This window comes from Doryrhamphus excisus, chromosome 2, assembly GCF_030265055.1.
Source record: "Doryrhamphus excisus isolate RoL2022-K1 chromosome 2, RoL_Dexc_1.0, whole genome shotgun sequence".
Taxonomy (NCBI): domain Eukaryota; kingdom Metazoa; phylum Chordata; class Actinopteri; order Syngnathiformes; family Syngnathidae; genus Doryrhamphus; species Doryrhamphus excisus.
In genome coordinates this window covers 24,565,813-24,588,496 of record NC_080467.1, presented here as the reverse complement: position 1 = coordinate 24,588,496, position 22,684 = coordinate 24,565,813, and the positions used below count along the sequence as shown (strand labels likewise).

Below are 22,684 nucleotides of genomic sequence, written 5' to 3'. Positions count from 1 at the left end.
CCTCATGAGGGTCGTGGGGGGGGGGGGGGGGTGCTGGAGCCTATCCCAGCTGTCTTCGGGCGAGAGGCGGGGTTAAATAATACAATGCTATACAGTATAACACATTACCCCCAATAGGAAATGATACTTTTTTTGTTGTCCAACCCATTTTATACTGAAGCCACTGCTCTGTATTGTATATAAAAAGCATAAGAAACCTGCATGTGACCTCTCCTATTGATTTACAGTCACAAAACATTTCCCAACGCGGCCTGCTTTATCGTGCTTCCTCCCATCGGCGCCCATCCGGGCCTGGTCATGTTTATGGATGGATGACATATGCAGGAAAAAAGCTTTCAATGGGCTGAGCCAACACATCAGTCAAGACTAATAATGCTAGAAAGTGATGGACGGATGCCAGCGGCCCCATTAGAAAGCCATTAGAGAGCATCACTTGGACAGCTGAATACAGCTCGTACCTAATGTACCTAATGAAGTGGCCTGTGGGTGTATACGGCAATGACTTATATAGTACGGCCATTTTTTAATGTAATTGTATCGGAGGTAGACGTCTTTATTTTGGTATCGCTCATCAGCTGTCACATTAAAAGCACACGACAAGCAATGTAATCACATCACCAGCCCGTACAGGAAGTGCCGTTTCCGGGACCGGTCTTTCTTCTCTGTAATTAAACAGGACGTAATACGCTTTATTAAAATCATAGCTGACAGCTAAACAATGACACAAACACACAAACGTGCATGTGCACGTGCACCGCGTCACAGCGTGGATGAGAGGCAATGGCTCCTCGCCAGTTATACGTCATAACTGACACAAATAAAACAATACGGGGAAAAAATCCTTTCATCAAGGATTAGCCTAATGCTAGCTCACAGTGCACTTCAGTGAAGTTGCCCCCCCTCCCCCCATCTCACACAAAACTCTGGTCAGTTTGTGCTGGTTTGTGCAATTGAAAAGAACCTTTGGGCTGCTTTTGTTTTTGAGTTATTACAGAGTTATTACAGAGTTATTACAGAATTACTACAGTTTCTTACATAGGTCAGAATTATTACATGCGCCAAAATAAACTGAAATAGTCAAATTTTTTGTGCTACATTTGTGCTGGGTTGTGCAGTTGAAATGAACGTTTGGGCTTCTTTTGTCTTTGAGTTATTACAGAGTTATTACAGTTGATTACATAGGTCAACCAAAGGTCACCCAGCCCTCCAACATGCTCAGAATGAAACCAAAATAGTCACATTTTTTAGTGCCACGTTTTTGCTAGTTTGTGCAGTTGAAATGAACGTTTGGGCTGCTTTTGTTTTTGAGTTATTACAGAGTTATTACAGAGTTATTACAGTTTCTTACATAGGTCAGAATTATTACATGCTACAAAACAAACCAAAATAGTCTCATTTTTTTGTGCTACGTTTGTGCTGGTTTGTGCAGTTGAAATGAACGTTTGGGCTGCTTTTGTTTTTGAGTTATTACAGAGTTATTACGGTTATTACAGTTGATTACATAGGTCAACCAAAGGTCACCCAGCCCTCCAACATGCTCAGAATGAAACCAAAATAGTCTCATTTTTTAGTGCTACGTTTTTGCTAGTTCGTGCAGTTGAAATGAATGTTTGGGCTGCTTTTGTCTTTGAGTTATTACAGAGTTATTACAGAGTTATTACGGTTATTACAGTTGATTACATAGGTCAACCAAAGGTCACCCAGCCCTCCAACATGCTCAGAATGAAACCAAAATAGTCTCATTTTTTAGTGCTACGTTTTTGCTAGTTCGTGCAGTTGAAATGAATGTTTGGGCTGCTTTTGTCTTTGAGTTATTACAGAGTTATTACAGAGTTATTACAGTTTCTTACACAAAATAAACTGAAATAGTCTCATTTTTAGTGTTACGTTTGTGCTGTTTTGTGCAGTTAAAATGAATGCTTGCACTACTTTTGTTTTTGAGTTATTAATGATTTAAGTTTTGGCCTATTACATAACCAGCGCCCCAAAACTTATAATAATTGGCCAAAACTTTGATCGCTAATAATTGAAAAACGAAAGCAGCGCAAACGTTCGTTTTAACTACGCAAAACAGCCCAAACATAGCACCAAGAAATAAGACTATTTCAGTTCAATTCCGAGCATGTTGGGAGGGGGGTGGGGGGTGGGGGGGCAGTTGACTCATGAAGTGTAATAATTCAAAAATGAAAGCAGCAAAACGTTCATTTAAACCACACAAAATAGCACAAACGTAGCACAAAAAAAATTTTGACAGACAATTTGACCAGCGTTTTGAGTAAGGTTGGGGTCCAACACTCAGGTCAGACACTGAGGTCCTTAAACACAAGATCAACTGAAGTCACGCTACAAATGAATAGCAACATAACAACCACAATTACTGTACCGGGGAGGCTAATAAACAGCTACAACTAACACTTCTTAATAATCTTAACAAGACATACTGTGGGCTACCCAGCATGCCTTGCGGAAAAGATATCCATACTGTGCGAGTTTATTGTGAGCACTTATTGTTGTTTATTGCCTATGTAGTTGTAAGTGTGCATTTATGACGTGTTCACTAGCATTGGGGTTCATTTAGTGTGGCTAAATGGTTACATGTACTAACATGTGCTAACATGTGCGCAGTCTGCAAAGCGCAAAGTGCGTCCTTCAAAAAAAGACAAGAGAACATAAGACGTAGAAGAAAACTTGGCACAGTAAAAGGTTGGCATCCGGGATTGTGGAAGCGTCCAGGAAATTCCTCACAGCGACGTTCCAGTTATCTTAGCAACAAACAAAGCTAACCTCCATTTACATTCTGCACACGCTCTTTTGGGGATTTTATGGTCAAACATCAGAAAGTTTCTCTAACATTTATGACTTTATTCTCGTAAATATCTGATTTTTTTTCTTGTAAGTTACCAACTTTTGTCTTGTAATATTACAACTTTTTTCTTCTGAAAAAATAATCTGAGATTTAGAGAATAAAGCATGCCCTACATTTATGAAATTCGTAATAAGCATTTTTTTTGGTAAATTTATTTTTTTTTGTAAATGTACACCTTTATTCTCAGAAATGTACAACTTTTTTTCAGAAAACTAAAAAAAATAATAATCTAAGATTTTCAGAATAAAGCTGAAAAACTATGCTCTTAATTTATGGCTTTATTCTCGCAATATTATGCATTTATGTCTAGCATGTATGTCTTTATTCTTGTAAATGTATGTTTTTTCCCCAGTAAGTTTACAACGTTCTTCTTGTAATATTACGTTTTTCTTCTGAAAAGAGATTTCGAGAATAAAACCAAAAAATCTATGCTTTACATTTATGAAATTCATTTTCATAATATTTATTATTATTTATTTCTAGTATATGTAATACTACATGTTCATAAATGTACAACGTTTTGTAAATGTACAACCTTATTCTCCAAATTTACAACTTTTTTTCTGAAAAAAAACTATAATCTGAGATTTTGAGAATAAATCTGAAAAAACTATGCTCTTAATTTATGACTTAATTCTGGCAACATTACGCCTTTGTTCTAGTACATTTATGATTTTTTTTCATGTAAGTTTACAACTTTCTTCTTGTAATATTGCTAAATTTTTCTTTGGAAAAAATAATCTGAGATTTCAAGAATAAAACAAAAAAAAAACTATGCTCTACATTTCCGAAATACATTTTCGTAATATTCTAGTACAATTAAGACTACATTTGTGGAAATTTGCAGATTTCTTCTCATAAATAAAAAAAAAAATCTGTAATTTTAAGAATAATTTATTCTCCTTTATTCTTGTATATTTCCAACATTCCATATGTACTTATTCAATGTGGCCCTTGTAGTCCAACCTCAGCAACACCCCAGAAGTGTGTCTTTGTGTTTTCTACAGTTGCCATAGTAACCAAAAACCTAAAACCTGAACTGTAGCATTCAGTCCATGAATGAACACAAGGCTTGCATCATCACAGTAGCCAGAAAAACGTGTTGCATGGTTTCCATCAAGCAAGTTGTACTTCGTGTACTTCCTCAGTCTTTCTCATACTTTTCCTTCCACCTCATCCTTTTATCTTACTGTTTCCTCTCATGACGACCCAAAGGCCATGAGAACCGGAAAGCACACATTCTTTTCTTTACAATAAACAATGAGAGCACCAACGTTAGCTTTCAATAAGTGAGCTCATGCTTATTAATCCCTCATTTATCACCGTTTATAATATTTTCATAGCAGGAGCATCAAAAACGGCCTCACAGCTAGGAGACCCAGGTTCAATTCCACCCTCAGCCATCTCTGTGTGGAGTTTGCATGTTCTCCCCGTGCATGCGTGGGTTTTCTCCGGGTACTCCGGTTTCCTCCCACATTCCAAAAACATGCTAGGTTAATTGGCGACTCCAAATTGTCCATAGGTATGAATGTGAGTGTGAATGGTTGTTTGTCTATATGTGCCCTGTGATTGGCTGGCCACCAGTCCAGGGTGTACCCCGCCTCGTGAGGATAAGCGGTAGAAAATGAATGAATGAATGAGCATCAAAAACATGTTTACCACCTTCTTTTTGTCTTGATGATCTTCTAAACACAATTTTTAACATTATTAGAGCCCTGGAGACAAAAAATAACACCCCTATAGTCACCTTAAGAGTTGTATTACCCCAAATAGTGGCCATAATAAGTGAAAATAAGACATAAAAGACATAAGTAAGACATTACATAGACTCATACATCCCTTGTTCCTTTTTTTTTTTAACTGTCTGTCCAGTGCTTCTTGCGGTGGCTGTTTTCTCATCAATGTAACATTAGTGACACCTTGTGGCCAGTTTATAATAATACTTTTAGCTTTCTAGCATTCACACGTTCTCAGCATTTGTAGTTAATGTTAATTTATTAACCAAAAATGTAGTTGAAATTGATACAGAAATGAACCAGAATGCTAATGCGATGATGCTATGCTAACAAACGAAGCACAGGCAAGCCCTTTTAAGTCTTAATTTATTAATAATAATAAGTTCATTCATGTAAACATGGCGGTTATATAGCAAAACAAACACCTTCACTTTGTAGAAGTTTAAATATCTTCATGGAAAACAAAGAGCGAGCGGCCAGGAAGGAGAGGAAGTCCAGGAGAAGGTCCAACCCCCAGGAGGGCGGGTGCAGGGTCTCAATCCAACACAGAGCCCAGTTCGGCTGGAAGACCCTCAGCCTGGCGCCATTGAGCCATGCGAAGGTTGAACCATTTCTGGAATAAACACACACACAAGAATGGGATTCAGACACAAAAAGCCTGCAGAACCTGAAACACGAGAAGCGATGATGTAACGGACCAACAGCCAATCACATGACTAGTCCTGAGAACAGGTGCGGGTCCGCTTCCCGAAACAAGGGATCGAACTAGCTTGCTTTTGTGTGTGTGGCCTCCACGTGCCTGTATGCACTCCCTACAATTTCTAGTCTCGCTCCTGCAGTCAAAAACCCAAGAATCCATCACAACACTCCTTTCACATAGAGGATCTTTGATTAGCTTTCCCAGTAGGTGCTTAAAACAACAGATCACTCCTGTCATATAATGGATCTTTGACTTTTTGTAGCAGGTAAGGGTTCTGTCACATATAGACAATCTTTGACTATAGCATTTTTGGTGTTTAGGTCCTCAAAAAAAAGCAGAGTGCTACTGTCATATAAAGAATCTTTGACTAACGTTTTTGTCAGTTGGTACTTAAAATCAGAAGAGCACTTCTCTCACATATAGAAGATCTTTGAATACTGTTTTTATTGAAGGGCCTCAAAACAGCAGCACGCTCCTGTCAAAAAGAGGATCTGTGAAGAGAGTTTTTGGCAGGAGGTCCTTCAAAACCCTAGCAGCAGATCACTCCCGTCACATACACAATCTTTGACTAGTGTTTTTTTTGTCAGTAGGGCCTCAAAAACAGCAGAGCATCCTGTCACATAGCAGATCTTTGCTTTTTTTTTTAAAACAGAAGAACGCTTCTGTCGCATATAGAAGATATTTGACTAATGTTTTTGTTGTAGGACCTCAAAAACAGCAGAGTGCTCCTGTCAAAAAGAGGATCTTTGAAGAGAGTTTTTGGCAGGAGGTCCTTAAAAACAGCAACAGATCACTCCCGTCACATAGACAATCTTTGACTAGTGTTTTTACAGTCATGCCTTAAAAACAGCACAGTGCTTCTGGCGTATAGAGGATCTTTGAGTGGAGTGGATTTTTCCAGTGTACTTCCTTGCAACCAGTGGCAGACTGGTTGCAAATGCTGGTCTCCTGGTGTCTCATCAAAATATACCAGAACATGTTTGTCTTGATGTTTTCTACGTTTTGATTGGCCAGTTTGGTGTTATATTATAATATTATAATATTATAATATTATGTAGCGTCCCCTCGTAGTCATGTGACTGAGGAGAGGGCTTTTGGGTTCTTTTAAATCAATTAATCTAATTCTGATCAACTCAGTTTTAACTATTTTGAATTTCTTTTAACTGTTTAAGTATGCAGATCCTTAGTGCTAAACGAAATAGACAGGTAAGTAAATGAATTCACACAACACCACTTTTCGAAAAATAATTATCAATTATTTAGTAATTAATTCAAAAGTTGTGCAATATATCAAATGTCAAAAAAGAGCATAGTCTTTACCAAAATATAACATAACATGTCATCCTTAGTTACAAACTGGAATAACACCGGTCTTACAGTTACTTGAGTTAATAGACACCTATACTAATTTGTGGGCCCACAACACACCACTCTCACACTCACACTCAGACACTGTCCCCTAAAGCCGGCAAAGTTAAACACCTTGTTAACCCCACACTTTACGTTGCAGGCCTGGTCGTTGCTAGTGTTCGTTGTGGCCCAAAACCAATACGGCCCCTTCACTCCTTGGAAAGCAAATTAAAAGAAACGTGTCTCTGTATATTCCGATGTCAGTCACTCACGTGCAGGAACACAGCAGATCCACTGATGTTTATGTCCAGCCACAGTCTTGCATCCCTCGTTGTCAGAAAGCTACGGTAGCCGGGAAGCCTTGGTCGTTAGCTCTATCTGGGTTGTCCTCTATGTGTCTTCTGGATGAAAACGAACAGACTACCCCACTCAAGGTCTAACTGGAGAAGTTAAACTAGTCTAGCACACTCGGCTCACTTGTTGCGAACAGCCTCTAGACTACGCCTGCAGAGCTGTTAGCATCCGCTAACTTGTTTCACAATCAACGATACCGAAACGCCTTGTGGAGGTTCCTTTCTTCCGTTAACGTGCCGATGGTCTTCTTCTACTGACTGTCGTGGAAACAATCATTAAAAAACCTCAAACACACAAGTTTTGAAAAGCTGCTTATCCAGAAAATACAGACTGCCTCTGTCCCTTTTCGTTCGCACACCTTCTGTTAGCCACCCCCCACGTCGCTCACCTCTTCCTCCTTCCTTTTTCTCCGGGCTCGTGTCTCACTCAACTATGTCCCCACTGGGTTAACCCTTTAAATGCTGTCACAGAATACACAGAGAAAACACTGCTTTTTAACACAAAACAACACAAAATAAAACTCCTCCAACTAATGATGAAATACAGATTATGTTTTATACTAATTAACATAAACAATAGCTTTGGCTGGGTTACACCCTCCCCCTTCTAAACATTTTGATGTCCTCATCAACAAACAAACACAACCTAAGTTATGATCAGAAAGGGTGCAGTAAATACTGAACTTAACATTTACCTATTTTTATGATCACACCTCTATGAACTATGGTGAGAGGCTGATCTCTTGCTTTACCAGGTTCATCATACGTTAACCTAATGACTGGCTTCACGCTTCTCTTAGGGCGAGTTTCAAGTTTGTTAGTGAAATTAGACCTGGCAGGTGTCTGGTTGTCGTGGCAAGGGTTTGACTCAGGATCACTTCCTGCCTCAGGTTCACTTTCTTCCTCGGGAACGGAATCTTGAGCTGTATCCACTTCGCCAACGCTTTGGTTCTCCTCTTCTGAACTCTCATCCTCCGACATGTCCTCTTCAACAGGATTTTCATCTGACTGTTGAGAGTCACTGTGGTCTCGGCCGGGGGCTTCAGGTCTGGCAGTATCTTTTTCTCTTTGCAGGATTTCTTTCAGGTAGGTACTGTAGGGTTTCTGAGGTAGGTAATGTTCTTCGTCTGATGACGAGTCTGTAAGGTCTTGTAACTCTGGCAGAGTCTTTCGTATCTCAGGTAAGACTTTCTTTACCTTCCTGATTGTCTCGGACCTTGTTCTTGGCTTAACAGGTGAGGTTTCCTCCTTGCTCACAGTTGGCATTCTCACTGACTCCCCAATCGGTAAGAGATGATCGCGATGAAGAGTTTTGACTCCTCCGCCTCCATCTTCAGGTTTGACTTTATACACAGGAAGATTGGGCATCTTTCCCAATACAACAAAAGGGATAGAGCTCCACCTACTCTCCAGCTTGTGTTTTCCTTTCAATCCCAAGTTCCTCAGTAGCACTCGGTCGCCGATATCCAGTGTCTGGAATCCGACTCTCTTATCGTAGGACCTCTTGTTCCTCTGATGTGTCTTGTCAGCAGCTTCAGAGGCAAGCTGGTAAGCTCTCTGCAAGTCCTCTTTCAACTTGGCTACATAGCGTGAGTGACAAGCTTCATCTTTTCCGTCAGGAGAAGTTCCAAAACACACGTCCATAGGAAGCCTCGCTTCTCTGCCGAACATTAAGAAATAGGGTGAGTACCCTGTAGCATCACACTTGGTACTGTTGTAGGCGTGCACCAAGTAACCAACGTGTTTGCTCCACTGCCGTTTCTTCTCACAGCCAAGAGTTCCCAGCATGGAAAGTAAAGTTCGGTTGAACCTTTCGGGCTGTGGGTCCCCTTGAGGATGATACGGAGTGGTCCGTGACTTTCTGATTCCCAGCATCTTCAGGAGCTCTTTTATTAGCTGGCACTCAAAATCTCTCCCCTGATCTGAGTGGATCCGAGCTGGCAGAGAATAATGTAGAAAGTACTTGTCCACCAGGACCTTTGCCACTGTCTGTGCTTTCTGGTTTCTGGTGGGGAAAGCCTGGGCATAACGTGTAAAGTGATCAGTCACGACTAACACGTTACTGATGCCTGAAGAATCGGGTTCCATTGACAGGAAATCGATGCAGACTAGGTCCATCGGTCCACTGCTCACAATCTGACATAAGGGAGCTGCTCTCTGGCTAGGAGTCTTTCGCGTAATACACTCTCCGCAGTTCTTGATGTACTGCTCCACCTCACATGCCAATTTAGGCCAGAAAAATCGGCTCCTCAACAGGTCGGTAGTTCTCTCTACACCAAGGTGTCCCAAGTCATCATGTGAGGCCCTCAACACAACTTCTCTGAACTCTCTTGGTAAGACGAGTTGAGTGACGTCTTCTCCAGAAGATCTCTTGCTTAAGCGATGTAGCAGTCCATCTTTCATCATCAGCCTTCCCATCTCCTTCTTCAGACGAGCCTGTTCTGGGCTGGACACATTCCCTTCAGGCCATTTTCCTTGCTTAACAGCTTGAAGAGCAGAGCTGATTTCTGCATCCTCTTCTTGGGCTTTAATCAGGTCCTGAGTTGACATTTGTCCTAATGACTTCAGCTCCAAGTGTGTCGGGAACGCATAGATGTCAGGCACGCAGTCAGGAGAGGCTCCTAACTGGTCCACATATCTTGGTGAGTTGACCAAGGATCCAGGAATGCATACTTTCTTGCAGATGGATCTCACTCCAGTCTGTGGTATGGTCTCCCATTCCTCTTGACCCTCATCCGGCATCATTCTGGACAACAGGTCGGCATCAATGTTGTGTCTGCCGGGTCTGTACTGTACATCAAAGTCATAGGTGGACAATGCAGACAGCCATCTGTGCCCAACAGCACTAAGCTTGGCGGTTGAGAGCACATACGTCAGCGGGTTGTTATCTGTACGCACAGTGAATCTGGCGCCATAGAGATAATCATGGAATTTATCCACTATGGCCCACTTCAGAGACAGAAACTCCAGCTGGTGTATTGCGTAATTTCTCTCTGGTGGTTTCAACTTCCTGCTGGCGAATGCCACAGGCCTCAGTCCCTCACTATGCTGCTGATAGAGGACCGAGCCAAGTCCCTTCAAACTGGCGTCTACGTGTAGGATGTATGGCTTGTTTGGATCTGCGAAAGCCAGGACAGGTGCGTGAGTGAGACAATGAATAATCTGACGGAACGCTTCAGTGCAGGACTTGTCCCATCTCTTACCGAAGGGCTCAGACTCTTTAAGGTAAGCCTTTGTGCTGTCTTTCTCGAGCTTCATACTCCTCTGCCTTGGGGCATAGCCTTTAGTGAGTTCTGACAACGGCCTGACGATCGCTGAATAGTTGGCTATGAAACGCCTATAGTATCCACAGAACCCAAGGAATGACTGAAGAGCTTTCAGGTGAGTAGGCTGTGGCCAGTTTGTGACTACCTCGACCTTGGCTGGGTCAGGAGAGACACCATCAGCGGACACAATGTGTCCCAGGTATTGCACTTTGGGCAGGCAAAACTGACACTTGTCAACTGAGATCTTCAGGCCGACCTCTGCAAGACGATCTAGAACTTTGAGCAGTCGCTCTTCATGCTCTTCCAGGGTTCTGCCAAACACAATCAGGTCATCGAGGTATACTAGGACCTCCAGCAGGTTCATGTCACCCACCGCCTTCTCCATTAACCTTTGGAAGGTGGCTGGGGCTCCAGTAATTCCTTGTGGCATCCTTTCAAACTGGAAGAACCCCAGTGGGCAGATGAATGCCGTCTTTTCTTTATCTTCCTCGGCCATGGCAATTTGGTAATAGCCACTCCGCAGGTCAAGCACGGAAAACCACTTGCTTCCCGTCATGGAATCCAGAACATCATCGAGGCATGGGGTTGTATACTGATCTGGGATTGTTCGGCTGTTCAACAATCTGTAGTCAATACACATTCTCACGGCCCCATTCTTCTTTCTAACAATCACGATTGGGGATGCGTATGGGCTACGCGACTCCTTGATGATCCCCGCACGCAACAGGTCTTGGAGGTGTTTTCTCACGTCTTCCACATCGGCTGGTGCCAGACGTCGAGAGCGCTCCCTGAACGGCCGTGGATCTGACATACGGATTGTGTGCTTTACGTCTTTGGCCAATCCGACATCCCATTCATGGAGGGAGAATACTGAAGACCTGGTGGATAGTTTTTTACGGAGTCTTCTTTTCCACTCCTCTGTGACAGGTGAGTCTCCAAAGTTGATCAGATTAGCATCAAACTCTTGTGCTGCTGTCTTGGAAGGAGTGATTGTAGTGACTGCATCAGTCAGGTACATATGTCCGATGACAGTTCCAACGGGTATGATGGTCTCTGTCAGCGACTCGTTCTGGACAAAGATTCTGAAGTAGTTGACCTTAACTTCTTCACTGGACACTACCATAGGCTGTAGTAGCACACCAGCTGGGAGTGGAGCTGAGGGAGATGAGTCAACCATCAGAACTTCCTTGTTGACTTGGTGTTTGAAGTCAACTTTGCACACAGGACTGCAATCACCACCAGGAGGTATAGTCAGTGGGCCTGGGCCTTGCCATGTCACACAGCCAATATCATCCTCCACTTCGGTGGCTGTAGCCGTGCCACATGCTGCCAAATCTTCATCTCTGCAACAGCCTTGTATACCCAGTGTCCGGGTGATGTCAATGCCCTCCTCCTTACATTGCTGCACAAGACGTCGGACATGACTGGCATTAGTTCCCACAATGACAGGAGTTTGGTCCGCAGTACGGGGGCTGGGGCAGATAAGAGCAAGGACTGTCACAATCTTGTCGGCACCTGCTACTTTTGCTGGATATTCCATGTCAACCACCACATAACCACGGTAGGGGTAGCTGAGGTCAGACTCACTTAGGCCCCAGAGTGCTAGACCAGACACTGGACGTATTTGTACATCAGAAAGGTAGGTCTGATACCAAGACTCAAATATAATGGTCACTTGAGAGCCACTGTCAAACAAAGCATCACAAGCGTGTCCATTCACCTTCAGGGGTACAATGCTGGGTGGGCCAATCAAGCCTTCAGGGATGCCAACAGGCTCTATTGTAGTAACAGCACCTTGTTTGGCATGACAGTTCACTTCACTGGTTGCCGCATCACCAGACCGTTGTCTAGTGACTTTCAATGCCTGTATTAGCTTCTTTATGACCTTGGCTTGATTCTCAGTGTTCCCACACTTTGTAGCAAAATGTCCATTTTCGCCACATCGGTAGCAGAAATTCTCACCTTTGGGTACTCTTTTGGGAGAGTTGTGAACCTGTTTGGTAGCCTCCATGGTCGAAACCGAAACTGCAGCGTCTGGCTCAGTCACTTTATTCTTGACTTTCTGTTTCATTCGTTTCAGTTCTTTTTTCAAAGCAGCCAGTTCCGGGTCATGCCGGTTCTCTGGGCTAGGTGGCATACTTGAGTGCGTTAACTCTGAGTGGTCATCCTTGGAGCGAGATTGTTTAGTTACAACTGATGCAACCATTGACTTTAGCTCCTTTAGTTCAGCTTTTAAGTTCTGGATCTCCGCTTGTTTCCCATCCACTTCAGGGTCGGCGTATACTTGGCGTACTGAGGCACTGAGCTTCTTCCTAGACGCTTCATATCCCTCTTCAGTACGAATCTCACTCAAGAGCTGTAAAAAGTTGGGCGGTGCGCTCTTCCTTTCACGCAAGCGTAGCTGGATCAGCATCAGGTCTGAGACAGTAGCACCCCTCAGCAGTTGCTCCAGTCTGACTCTATCCATGCTGCTAGCAGGCAGGCCACCTCTCTGTATCACCTTCGCCAGAGACCGTTCTAGGCGTCTGAGGAAATCAGATAGTTTCTCCCCTGGTTGCTGTTGCATCAGACGGAATGCAAAATAGAGGTCATCACCGGACTCTGCACTTCCAAAAGCACTTTCGAGAGCGTCCAAGCACTCTTTTGGGGTGGCGTCAGGGCTGGCATGTCGCACTGCTTTCACTATTCCAAGGGCTGGCCCTTTCAAGCTTGCCATTAGTCTTCTTCTTTTCTCTTTGTCTGAACAGTCAGTTTCCTCTACCATAATACATGCTTGTTCTAACCAATGGTCGAAGGGTTCTTCACCTGTTGGAGTAGGTAAGGCTCCTGAGAACATGCGTAGACGAACGTGGTGTCCACCATCAGAGGGGTTTATGGTCTTGTCCAACAAATCACCTACGGCACGTAGTATTGATTCAGTGGAGCTTGTGGATGGTTCTGTGCGGTGAAACAGTGACTTAAGGTCCTCCATAGTCTTTCCTTCTGCCACTAACAGCCCTTGCAGTTTGTCATTAAACTCTTCAGCAGCTGCCTGTACTTCCCCTACGATGATTATAGGCCACGCCTCTCCACCTTCAATAGGCACAACTTCAGGAGGGACACTCGGATCCTTGACTGTCTCCCTGGTCTCACACAAGACCATACGGCTATCCAGCCTTGCACTGAAATTCTTTCCTCTGACCCTCACTCGTCCCAGACACTTGATTGTTTCCAGGGTTTCTTCCACTTTGCTCATCTCCACTTCTTCTGGGACAATGGTCATCAGGGCATGAGTCACGCTTAAACCCTCACCACGACACCAGCGCTTTAGCTCTGACACTAGTTCTGGTAATAACAAATCCATATTAACACTGCTTGGTGTTTAACTTAATACTTAAACTGTTATTTTATCTCGATGTTTTTTCTAAGTACGTTTTATTTTGAAATCCAAAACAATCCCAGCGGTGCCTCCATTTTATGTAGCGTCCCCTCGTAGTCATGTGACTGAGGAGAGGGCTTTTGGGTTCTTTTAAATCAATTAATCTAATTCTGATCAACTCAGTTTTAACTATTTTGAATTTCTTTTAACTGTTTAAGTATGCAGATCCTTAGTGCTAAACGAAATAGACAGGTAAGTAAATGAATTCACACAACACCACTTTTCGAAAAATAATTATCAATTATTTAGTAATTAATTCAAAAGTTGTGCAATATATCAAATGTCAAAAAAGAGCATAGTCTTTACCAAAATATAACATAACATGTCATCCTTAGTTACAAACTGGAATAACACCGGTCTTACAGTTACTTGAGTTAATAGACACCTATACTAATTTGTGGGCCCACAACACACCACTCTCACACTCACACTCAGACACTGTCCCCTAAAGCCGGCAAAGTTAAACACCTTGTTAACCCCACACTTTACGTTGCAGGCCTGGTCGTTGCTAGTGTTCGTTGTGGCCCAAAACCAATACGGCCCCTTCACTCCTTGGAAAGCAAATTAAAAGAAACGTGTCTCTGTATATTCCGATGTCAGTCACTCACGTGCAGGAACACAGCAGATCCACTGATGTTTATGTCCAGCCACAGTCTTGCATCCCTCGTTGTCAGAAAGCTACGGTAGCCGGGAAGCCTTGGTCGTTAGCTCTATCTGGGTTGTCCTCTATGTGTCTTCTGGATGAAAACGAACAGACTACCCCACTCAAGGTCTAACTGGAGAAGTTAAACTAGTCTAGCACACTCGGCTCACTTGTTGCGAACAGCCTCTAGACTACGCCTGCAGAGCTGTTAGCATCCGCTAACTTGTTTCACAATCAACGATACCGAAACGCCTTGTGGAGGTTCCTTTCTTCCGTTAACGTGCCGATGGTCTTCTTCTACTGACTGTCGTGGAAACAATCATTAAAAAACCTCAAACACACAAGTTTTGAAAAGCTGCTTATCCAGAAAATACAGACTGCCTCTGTCCCTTTTCGTTCGCACACCTTCTGTTAGCCACCCCCCACGTCGCTCACCTCTTCCTCCTTCCTTTTTCTCCGGGCTCGTGTCTCACTCAACTATGTCCCCACTGGGTTAACCCTTTAAATGCTGTCACAGAATACACAGAGAAAACACTGCTTTTTAACACAAAACAACACAAAATAAAACTCCTCCAACTAATGATGAAATACAGATTATGTTTTATACTAATTAACATAAACAATAGCTTTGGCTGGGTTACACCCTCCCCCTTCTAAACATTTTGATGTCCTCATCAACAAACAAACACAACCTAAGTTATGATCAGAAAGGGTGCAGTAAATACTGAACTTAACATTTACCTATTTTTATGATCACACCTCTATGAACTATGGTGAGAGGCTGATCTCTTGCTTTACCAGGTTCATCATACGTTAACCTAATGACTGGCTTCACGCTTCTCTTAGGGCGAGTTTCAAGTTTGTTAGTGAAATTAGACCTGGCAGGTGTCTGGTTGTCGTGGCAAGGGTTTGACTCAGGATCACTTCCTGCCTCAGGTTCACTTTCTTCCTCGGGAACGGAATCTTGAGCTGTATCCACTTCGCCAACGCTTTGGTTCTCCTCTTCTGAACTCTCATCCTCCGACATGTCCTCTTCAACAGGATTTTCATCTGACTGTTGAGAGTCACTGTGGTCTCGGCCGGGGGCTTCAGGTCTGGCAGTATCTTTTTCTCTTTGCAGGATTTCTTTCAGGTAGGTACTGTAGGGTTTCTGAGGTAGGTAATGTTCTTCGTCTGATGACGAGTCTGTAAGGTCTTGTAACTCTGGCAGAGTCTTTCGTATCTCAGGTAAGACTTTCTTTACCTTCCTGATTGTCTCGGACCTTGTTCTTGGCTTAACAGGTGAGGTTTCCTCCTTGCTCACAGTTGGCATTCTCACTGACTCCCCAATCGGTAAGAGATGATCGCGATGAAGAGTTTTGACTCCTCCGCCTCCATCTTCAGGTTTGACTTTATACACAGGAAGATTGGGCATCTTTCCCAATACAACAAAAGGGATAGAGCTCCACCTACTCTCCAGCTTGTGTTTTCCTTTCAATCCCAAGTTCCTCAGTAGCACTCGGTCGCCGATATCCAGTGTCTGGAATCCGACTCTCTTATCGTAGGACCTCTTGTTCCTCTGATGTGTCTTGTCAGCAGCTTCAGAGGCAAGCTGGTAAGCTCTCTGCAAGTCCTCTTTCAACTTGGCTACATAGCGTGAGTGACAAGCTTCATCTTTTCCGTCAGGAGAAGTTCCAAAACACACGTCCATAGGAAGCCTCGCTTCTCTGCCGAACATTAAGAAATAGGGTGAGTACCCTGTAGCATCACACTTGGTACTGTTGTAGGCGTGCACCAAGTAACCAACGTGTTTGCTCCACTGCCGTTTCTTCTCACAGCCAAGAGTTCCCAGCATGGAAAGTAAAGTTCGGTTGAACCTTTCGGGCTGTGGGTCCCCTTGAGGATGATACGGAGTGGTCCGTGACTTTCTGATTCCCAGCATCTTCAGGAGCTCTTTTATTAGCTGGCACTCAAAATCTCTCCCCTGATCTGAGTGGATCCGAGCTGGCAGAGAATAATGTAGAAAGTACTTGTCCACCAGGACCTTTGCCACTGTCTGTGCTTTCTGGTTTCTGGTGGGGAAAGCCTGGGCATAACGTGTAAAGTGATCAGTCACGACTAACACGTTACTGATGCCTGAAGAATCGGGTTCCATTGACAGGAAATCGATGCAGACTAGGTCCATCGGTCCACTGCTCACAATCTGACATAAGGGAGCTGCTCTCTGGCTAGGAGTCTTTCGCGTAATACACTCTCCGCAGTTCTTGATGTACTGCTCCACCTCACATGCCAATTTAGGCCAGAAAAATCGGCTCCTCAACAGGTCGGTAGTTCTCTCTACACCAAGGTGTCCCAAGTCATCATGTGAGGCCCTCAACACAACTTCTCTGAACTCTCTTGGTAAGACGAGTTGAGTGACGTCTTCTCCAGAAGATCTCTTGCTTAAGCGATGTAGCAGTCCATCTTTCATCATCAGCCTTCCCATCTCCTTCTTCAGACGAGCCTGTTCTGGGCTGGACACATTCCCTTCAGGCCATTTTCCTTGCTTAACAGCTTGAAGAGCAGAGCTGATTTCTGCATCCTCTTCTTGGGCTTTAATCAGGTCCTGAGTTGACATTTGTCCTAATGACTTCAGCTCCAAGTGTGTCGGGAACGCATAGATGTCAGGCACGCAGTCAGGAGAGGCTCCTAACTGGTCCACATATCTTGGTGAGTTGACCAAGGATCCAGGAATGCATACTTTCTTGCAGATGGATCTCACTCCAGTCTGTGGTATGGTCTCCCATTCCTCTTGACCCTCATCCGGCATCATTCTGGACAACAGGTCGGCATCAATGTTGTGTCTGCCGGGTCTGTACTGTACATCAAAGTCATAGGTGGACAATGCAGACAGCCATCTGTGCCCAACAGCACTAAGCTTGGCGGTTGAGAGCACATACGTCAGCGGGTTGTTATCTGTACGCACAGTGAATCTGGCGCCATAGAGATAATCATGGAATTTATCCACTATGGCCCACTTCAGAGACAGAAACTCCAGCTGGTGTATTGCGTAATTTCTCTCTGGTGGTTTCAACTTCCTGCTGGCGAATGCCACAGGCCTCAGTCCCTCACTATGCTGCTGATAGAGGACCGAGCCAAGTCCCTTCAAACTGGCGTCTACGTGTAGGATGTATGGCTTGTTTGGATCTGCGAAAGCCAGGACAGGTGCGTGAGTGAGACAATGAATAATCTGACGGAACGCTTCAGTGCAGGACTTGTCCCATCTCTTACCGAAGGGCTCAGACTCTTTAAGGTAAGCCTTTGTGCTGTCTTTCTCGAGCTTCATACTCCTCTGCCTTGGGGCATAGCCTTTAGTGAGTTCTGACAACGGCCTGACGATCGCTGAATAGTTGGCTATGAAACGCCTATAGTATCCACAGAACCCAAGGAATGACTGAAGAGCTTTCAGGTGAGTAGGCTGTGGCCAGTTTGTGACTACCTCGACCTTGGCTGGGTCAGGAGAGACACCATCAGCGGACACAATGTGTCCCAGGTATTGCACTTTGGGCAGGCAAAACTGACACTTGTCAACTGAGATCTTCAGGCCGACCTCTGCAAGACGATCTAGAACTTTGAGCAGTCGCTCTTCATGCTCTTCCAGGGTTCTGCCAAACACAATCAGGTCATCGAGGTATACTAGGACCTCCAGCAGGTTCATGTCACCCACCGCCTTCTCCATTAACCTTTGGAAGGTGGCTGGGGCTCCAGTAATTCCTTGTGGCATCCTTTCAAACTGGAAGAACCCCAGTGGGCAGATGAATGCCGTCTTTTCTTTATCTTCCTCGGCCATGGCAATTTGGTAATAGCCACTCCGCAGGTCAAGCACGGAAAACCACTTGCTTCCCGTCATGGAATCCAGAACATCATCGAGGCATGGGGTTGTATACTGATCTGGGATTGTTCGGCTGTTCAACAATCTGTAGTCAATACACATTCTCACGGCCCCATTCTTCTTTCTAACAATCACGATTGGGGATGCGTATGGGCTACGCGACTCCTTGATGATCCCCGCACGCAACAGGTCTTGGAGGTGTTTTCTCACGTCTTCCACATCGGCTGGTGCCAGACGTCGAGAGCGCTCCCTGAACGGCCGTGGATCTGACATACGGATTGTGTGCTTTACGTCTTTGGCCAATCCGACATCCCATTCATGGAGGGAGAATACTGAAGACCTGGTGGATAGTTTTTTACGGAGTCTTCTTTTCCACTCCTCTGTGACAGGTGAGTCTCCAAAGTTGATCAGATTAGCATCAAACTCTTGTGCTGCTGTCTTGGAAGGAGTGATTGTAGTGACTGCATCAGTCAGGTACATATGTCCGATGACAGTTCCAACGGGTATGATGGTCTCTGTCAGCGACTCGTTCTGGACAAAGATTCTGAAGTAGTTGACCTTAACTTCTTCACTGGACACTACCATAGGCTGTAGTAGCACACCAGCTGGGAGTGGAGCTGAGGGAGATGAGTCAACCATCAGAACTTCCTTGTTGACTTGGTGTTTGAAGTCAACTTTGCACACAGGACTGCAATCACCACCAGGAGGTATAGTCAGTGGGCCTGGGCCTTGCCATGTCACACAGCCAATATCATCCTCCACTTCGGTGGCTGTAGCCGTGCCACATGCTGCCAAATCTTCATCTCTGCAACAGCCTTGTATACCCAGTGTCCGGGTGATGTCAATGCCCTCCTCCTTACATTGCTGCACAAGACGTCGGACATGACTGGCATTAGTTCCCACAATGACAGGAGTTTGGTCCGCAGTACGGGGGCTGGGGCAGATAAGAGCAAGGACTGTCACAATCTTGTCGGCACCTGCTACTTTTGCTGGATATTCCATGTCAACCACCACATAACCACGGTAGGGGTAGCTGAGGTCAGACTCACTTAGGCCCCAGAGTGCTAGACCAGACACTGGACGTATTTGTACATCAGAAAGGTAGGTCTGATACCAAGACTCAAATATAATGGTCACTTGAGAGCCACTGTCAAACAAAGCATCACAAGCGTGTCCATTCACCTTCAGGGGTACAATGCTGGGTGGGCCAATCAAGCCTTCAGGGATGCCAACAGGCTCTATTGTAGTAACAGCACCTTGTTTGGCATGACAGTTCACTTCACTGGTTGCCGCATCACCAGACCGTTGTCTAGTGACTTTCAATGCCTGTATTAGCTTCTTTATGACCTTGGCTTGATTCTCAGTGTTCCCACACTTTGTAGCAAAATGTCCATTTTCGCCACATCGGTAGCAGAAATTCTCACCTTTGGGTACTCTTTTGGGAGAGTTGTGAACCTGTTTGGTAGCCTCCATGGTCGAAACCGAAACTGCAGCGTCTGGCTCAGTCACTTTATTCTTGACTTTCTGTTTCATTCGTTTCAGTTCTTTTTTCAAAGCAGCCAGTTCCGGGTCATGCCGGTTCTCTGGGCTAGGTGGCATACTTGAGTGCGTTAACTCTGAGTGGTCATCCTTGGAGCGAGATTGTTTAGTTACAACTGATGCAACCATTGACTTTAGCTCCTTTAGTTCAGCTTTTAAGTTCTGGATCTCCGCTTGTTTCCCATCCACTTCAGGGTCGGCGTATACTTGGCGTACTGAGGCACTGAGCTTCTTCCTAGACGCTTCATATCCCTCTTCAGTACGAATCTCACTCAAGAGCTGTAAAAAGTTGGGCGGTGCGCTCTTCCTTTCACGCAAGCGTAGCTGGATCAGCATCAGGTCTGAGACAGTAGCACCCCTCAGCAGTTGCTCCAGTCTGACTCTATCCATGCTGCTAGCAGGCAGGCCACCTCTCTGTATCACCTTCGCCAGAGACCGTTCTAGGCGTCTGAGGAAATCAGATAGTTTCTCCCCTGGTTGCTGTTGCATCAGACGGAATGCAAAATAGAGGTCATCACCGGACTCTGCACTTCCAAAAGCACTTTCGAGAGCGTCCAAGCACTCTTTTGGGGTGGCGTCAGGGCTGGCATGTCGCACTGCTTTCACTATTCCAAGGGCTGGCCCTTTCAAGCTTGCCATTAGTCTTCTTCTTTTCTCTTTGTCTGAACAGTCAGTTTCCTCTACCATAATACATGCTTGTTCTAACCAATGGTCGAAGGGTTCTTCACCTGTTGGAGTAGGTAAGGCTCCTGAGAACATGCGTAGACGAACGTGGTGTCCACCATCAGAGGGGTTTATGGTCTTGTCCAACAAATCACCTACGGCACGTAGTATTGATTCAGTGGAGCTTGTGGATGGTTCTGTGCGGTGAAACAGTGACTTAAGGTCCTCCATAGTCTTTCCTTCTGCCACTAACAGCCCTTGCAGTTTGTCATTAAACTCTTCAGCAGCTGCCTGTACTTCCCCTACGATGATTATAGGCCACGCCTCTCCACCTTCAATAGGCACAACTTCAGGAGGGACACTCGGATCCTTGACTGTCTCCCTGGTCTCACACAAGACCATACGGCTATCCAGCCTTGCACTGAAATTCTTTCCTCTGACCCTCACTCGTCCCAGACACTTGATTGTTTCCAGGGTTTCTTCCACTTTGCTCATCTCCACTTCTTCTGGGACAATGGTCATCAGGGCATGAGTCACGCTTAAACCCTCACCACGACACCAGCGCTTTAGCTCTGACACTAGTTCTGGTAATAACAAATCCATATTAACACTGCTTGGTGTTTAACTTAATACTTAAACTGTTATTTTATCTCGATGTTTTTTCTAAGTACGTTTTATTTTGAAATCCAAAACAATCCCAGCGGTGCCTCCATTTTATGTAGCGTCCCCTCGTAGTCATGTGACTGAGGAGAGGGCTTTTGGGTTCTTTTAAATCAATTAATCTAATTCTGATCAACTCAGTTTTAACTATTTTGAATTTCTTTTAACTGTTTAAGTATGCAGATCCTTAGTGCTAAACGAAATAGACAGGTAAGTAAATGAATTCACACAACACCACTTTTCGAAAAATAATTATCAATTATTTAGTAATTAATTCAAAAGTTGTGCAATATATCAAATGTCAAAAAAGAGCATAGTCTTTACCAAAATATAACATAACATGTCATCCTTAGTTACAAACTGGAATAACACCGGTCTTACAGTTACTTGAGTTAATAGACACCTATACTAATTTGTGGGCCCACAACACACCACTCTCACACTCACACTCAGACACTGTCCCCTAAAGCCGGCAAAGTTAAACACCTTGTTAACCCCACACTTTACGTTGCAGGCCTGGTCGTTGCTAGTGTTCGTTGTGGCCCAAAACCAATACGGCCCCTTCACTCCTTGGAAAGCAAATTAAAAGAAACGTGTCTCTGTATATTCCGATGTCAGTCACTCACGTGCAGGAACACAGCAGATCCACTGATGTTTATGTCCAGCCACAGTCTTGCATCCCTCGTTGTCAGAAAGCTACGGTAGCCGGGAAGCCTTGGTCGTTAGCTCTATCTGGGTTGTCCTCTATGTGTCTTCTGGATGAAAACGAACAGACTACCCCACTCAAGGTCTAACTGGAGAAGTTAAACTAGTCTAGCACACTCGGCTCACTTGTTGCGAACAGCCTCTAGACTACGCCTGCAGAGCTGTTAGCATCCGCTAACTTGTTTCACAATCAACGATACCGAAACGCCTTGTGGAGGTTCCTTTCTTCCGTTAACGTGCCGATGGTCTTCTTCTACTGACTGTCGTGGAAACAATCATTAAAAAACCTCAAACACACAAGTTTTGAAAAGCTGCTTATCCAGAAAATACAGACTGCCTCTGTCCCTTTTCGTTCGCACACCTTCTGTTAGCCACCCCCCACGTCGCTCACCTCTTCCTCCTTCCTTTTTCTCCGGGCTCGTGTCTCACTCAACTATGTCCCCACTGGGTTAACCCTTTAAATGCTGTCACAGAATACACAGAGAAAACACTGCTTTTTAACACAAAACAACACAAAATAAAACTCCTCCAACTAATGATGAAATACAGATTATGTTTTATACTAATTAACATAAACAATAGCTTTGGCTGGGTTACAATTATAATATTATAATATTATAATATTATAATATTATAATATTATAATATTATAATATTATAATATTATAATATTATAATATTATAATATTAGAATATTAGAATATTAGAATATTAGAATATTAGAATATTAGAATATTAGAATACTAGAATGTTCCTGAGGAAGCCCAGTGTGCTTTCCTTTTTTCTGTGCGCCTCTCACTGCAGAGCGCTCTTACATAACAGAGGCAAAGTTGACTCTGGCTTTACGGCGTCCACTGAAAACAAACAGGGGGGGGGGGGGGGGGGGGGGCTAACACGGCGGCTGCGGCACGTTGTAAATGGTGTTAATGTGGAAC

General features: G+C 44.3%; 2 protein-coding genes across 2 annotated transcripts; both read right to left on the bottom strand.

Moving 5' to 3' along the window:
* Positions 1-4,124: 4,124 nt before the first annotated feature.
* Positions 4,125-13,614, bottom strand: LOC131108832 (uncharacterized). The gene is made up of 2 exons (XM_058060192.1): positions 6,925-13,614; positions 4,125-5,215 (listed from the first exon to the last, which is right to left on the bottom strand). Exon 1 carries the CDS (start codon positions 13,612-13,614, stop codon positions 7,690-7,692), a length of 5,925 nt encoding a protein of 1,974 aa, XP_057916175.1. The 3' UTR covers positions 4,125-5,215; positions 6,925-7,689.
* A 1,437-nt stretch (positions 13,615-15,051) lies between these two features.
* LOC131108838 (uncharacterized) lies at positions 15,052-22,341 on the bottom strand. Its single transcript, XM_058060206.1, has one exon. The coding sequence runs from the start codon at positions 20,985-20,987 to the stop codon at positions 15,063-15,065; it is 5,925 nt and encodes a 1,974-aa protein (XP_057916189.1). The 5' UTR covers positions 20,988-22,341; the 3' UTR covers positions 15,052-15,062.
* Positions 22,342-22,684: the final 343 nt, after the last annotated feature.

Bases quoted from the DNA above. Each gene is read 5' to 3' on its own strand.
- LOC131108832 (XM_058060192.1), bottom strand. From the start codon at position 13,614: ATGGATTTGTTATTACCAGAACTAGTGTCAGAGCTAAAGCGCTGGTGT.
- LOC131108838 (XM_058060206.1), bottom strand. From the start codon at position 20,987: ATGGATTTGTTATTACCAGAACTAGTGTCAGAGCTAAAGCGCTGGTGT.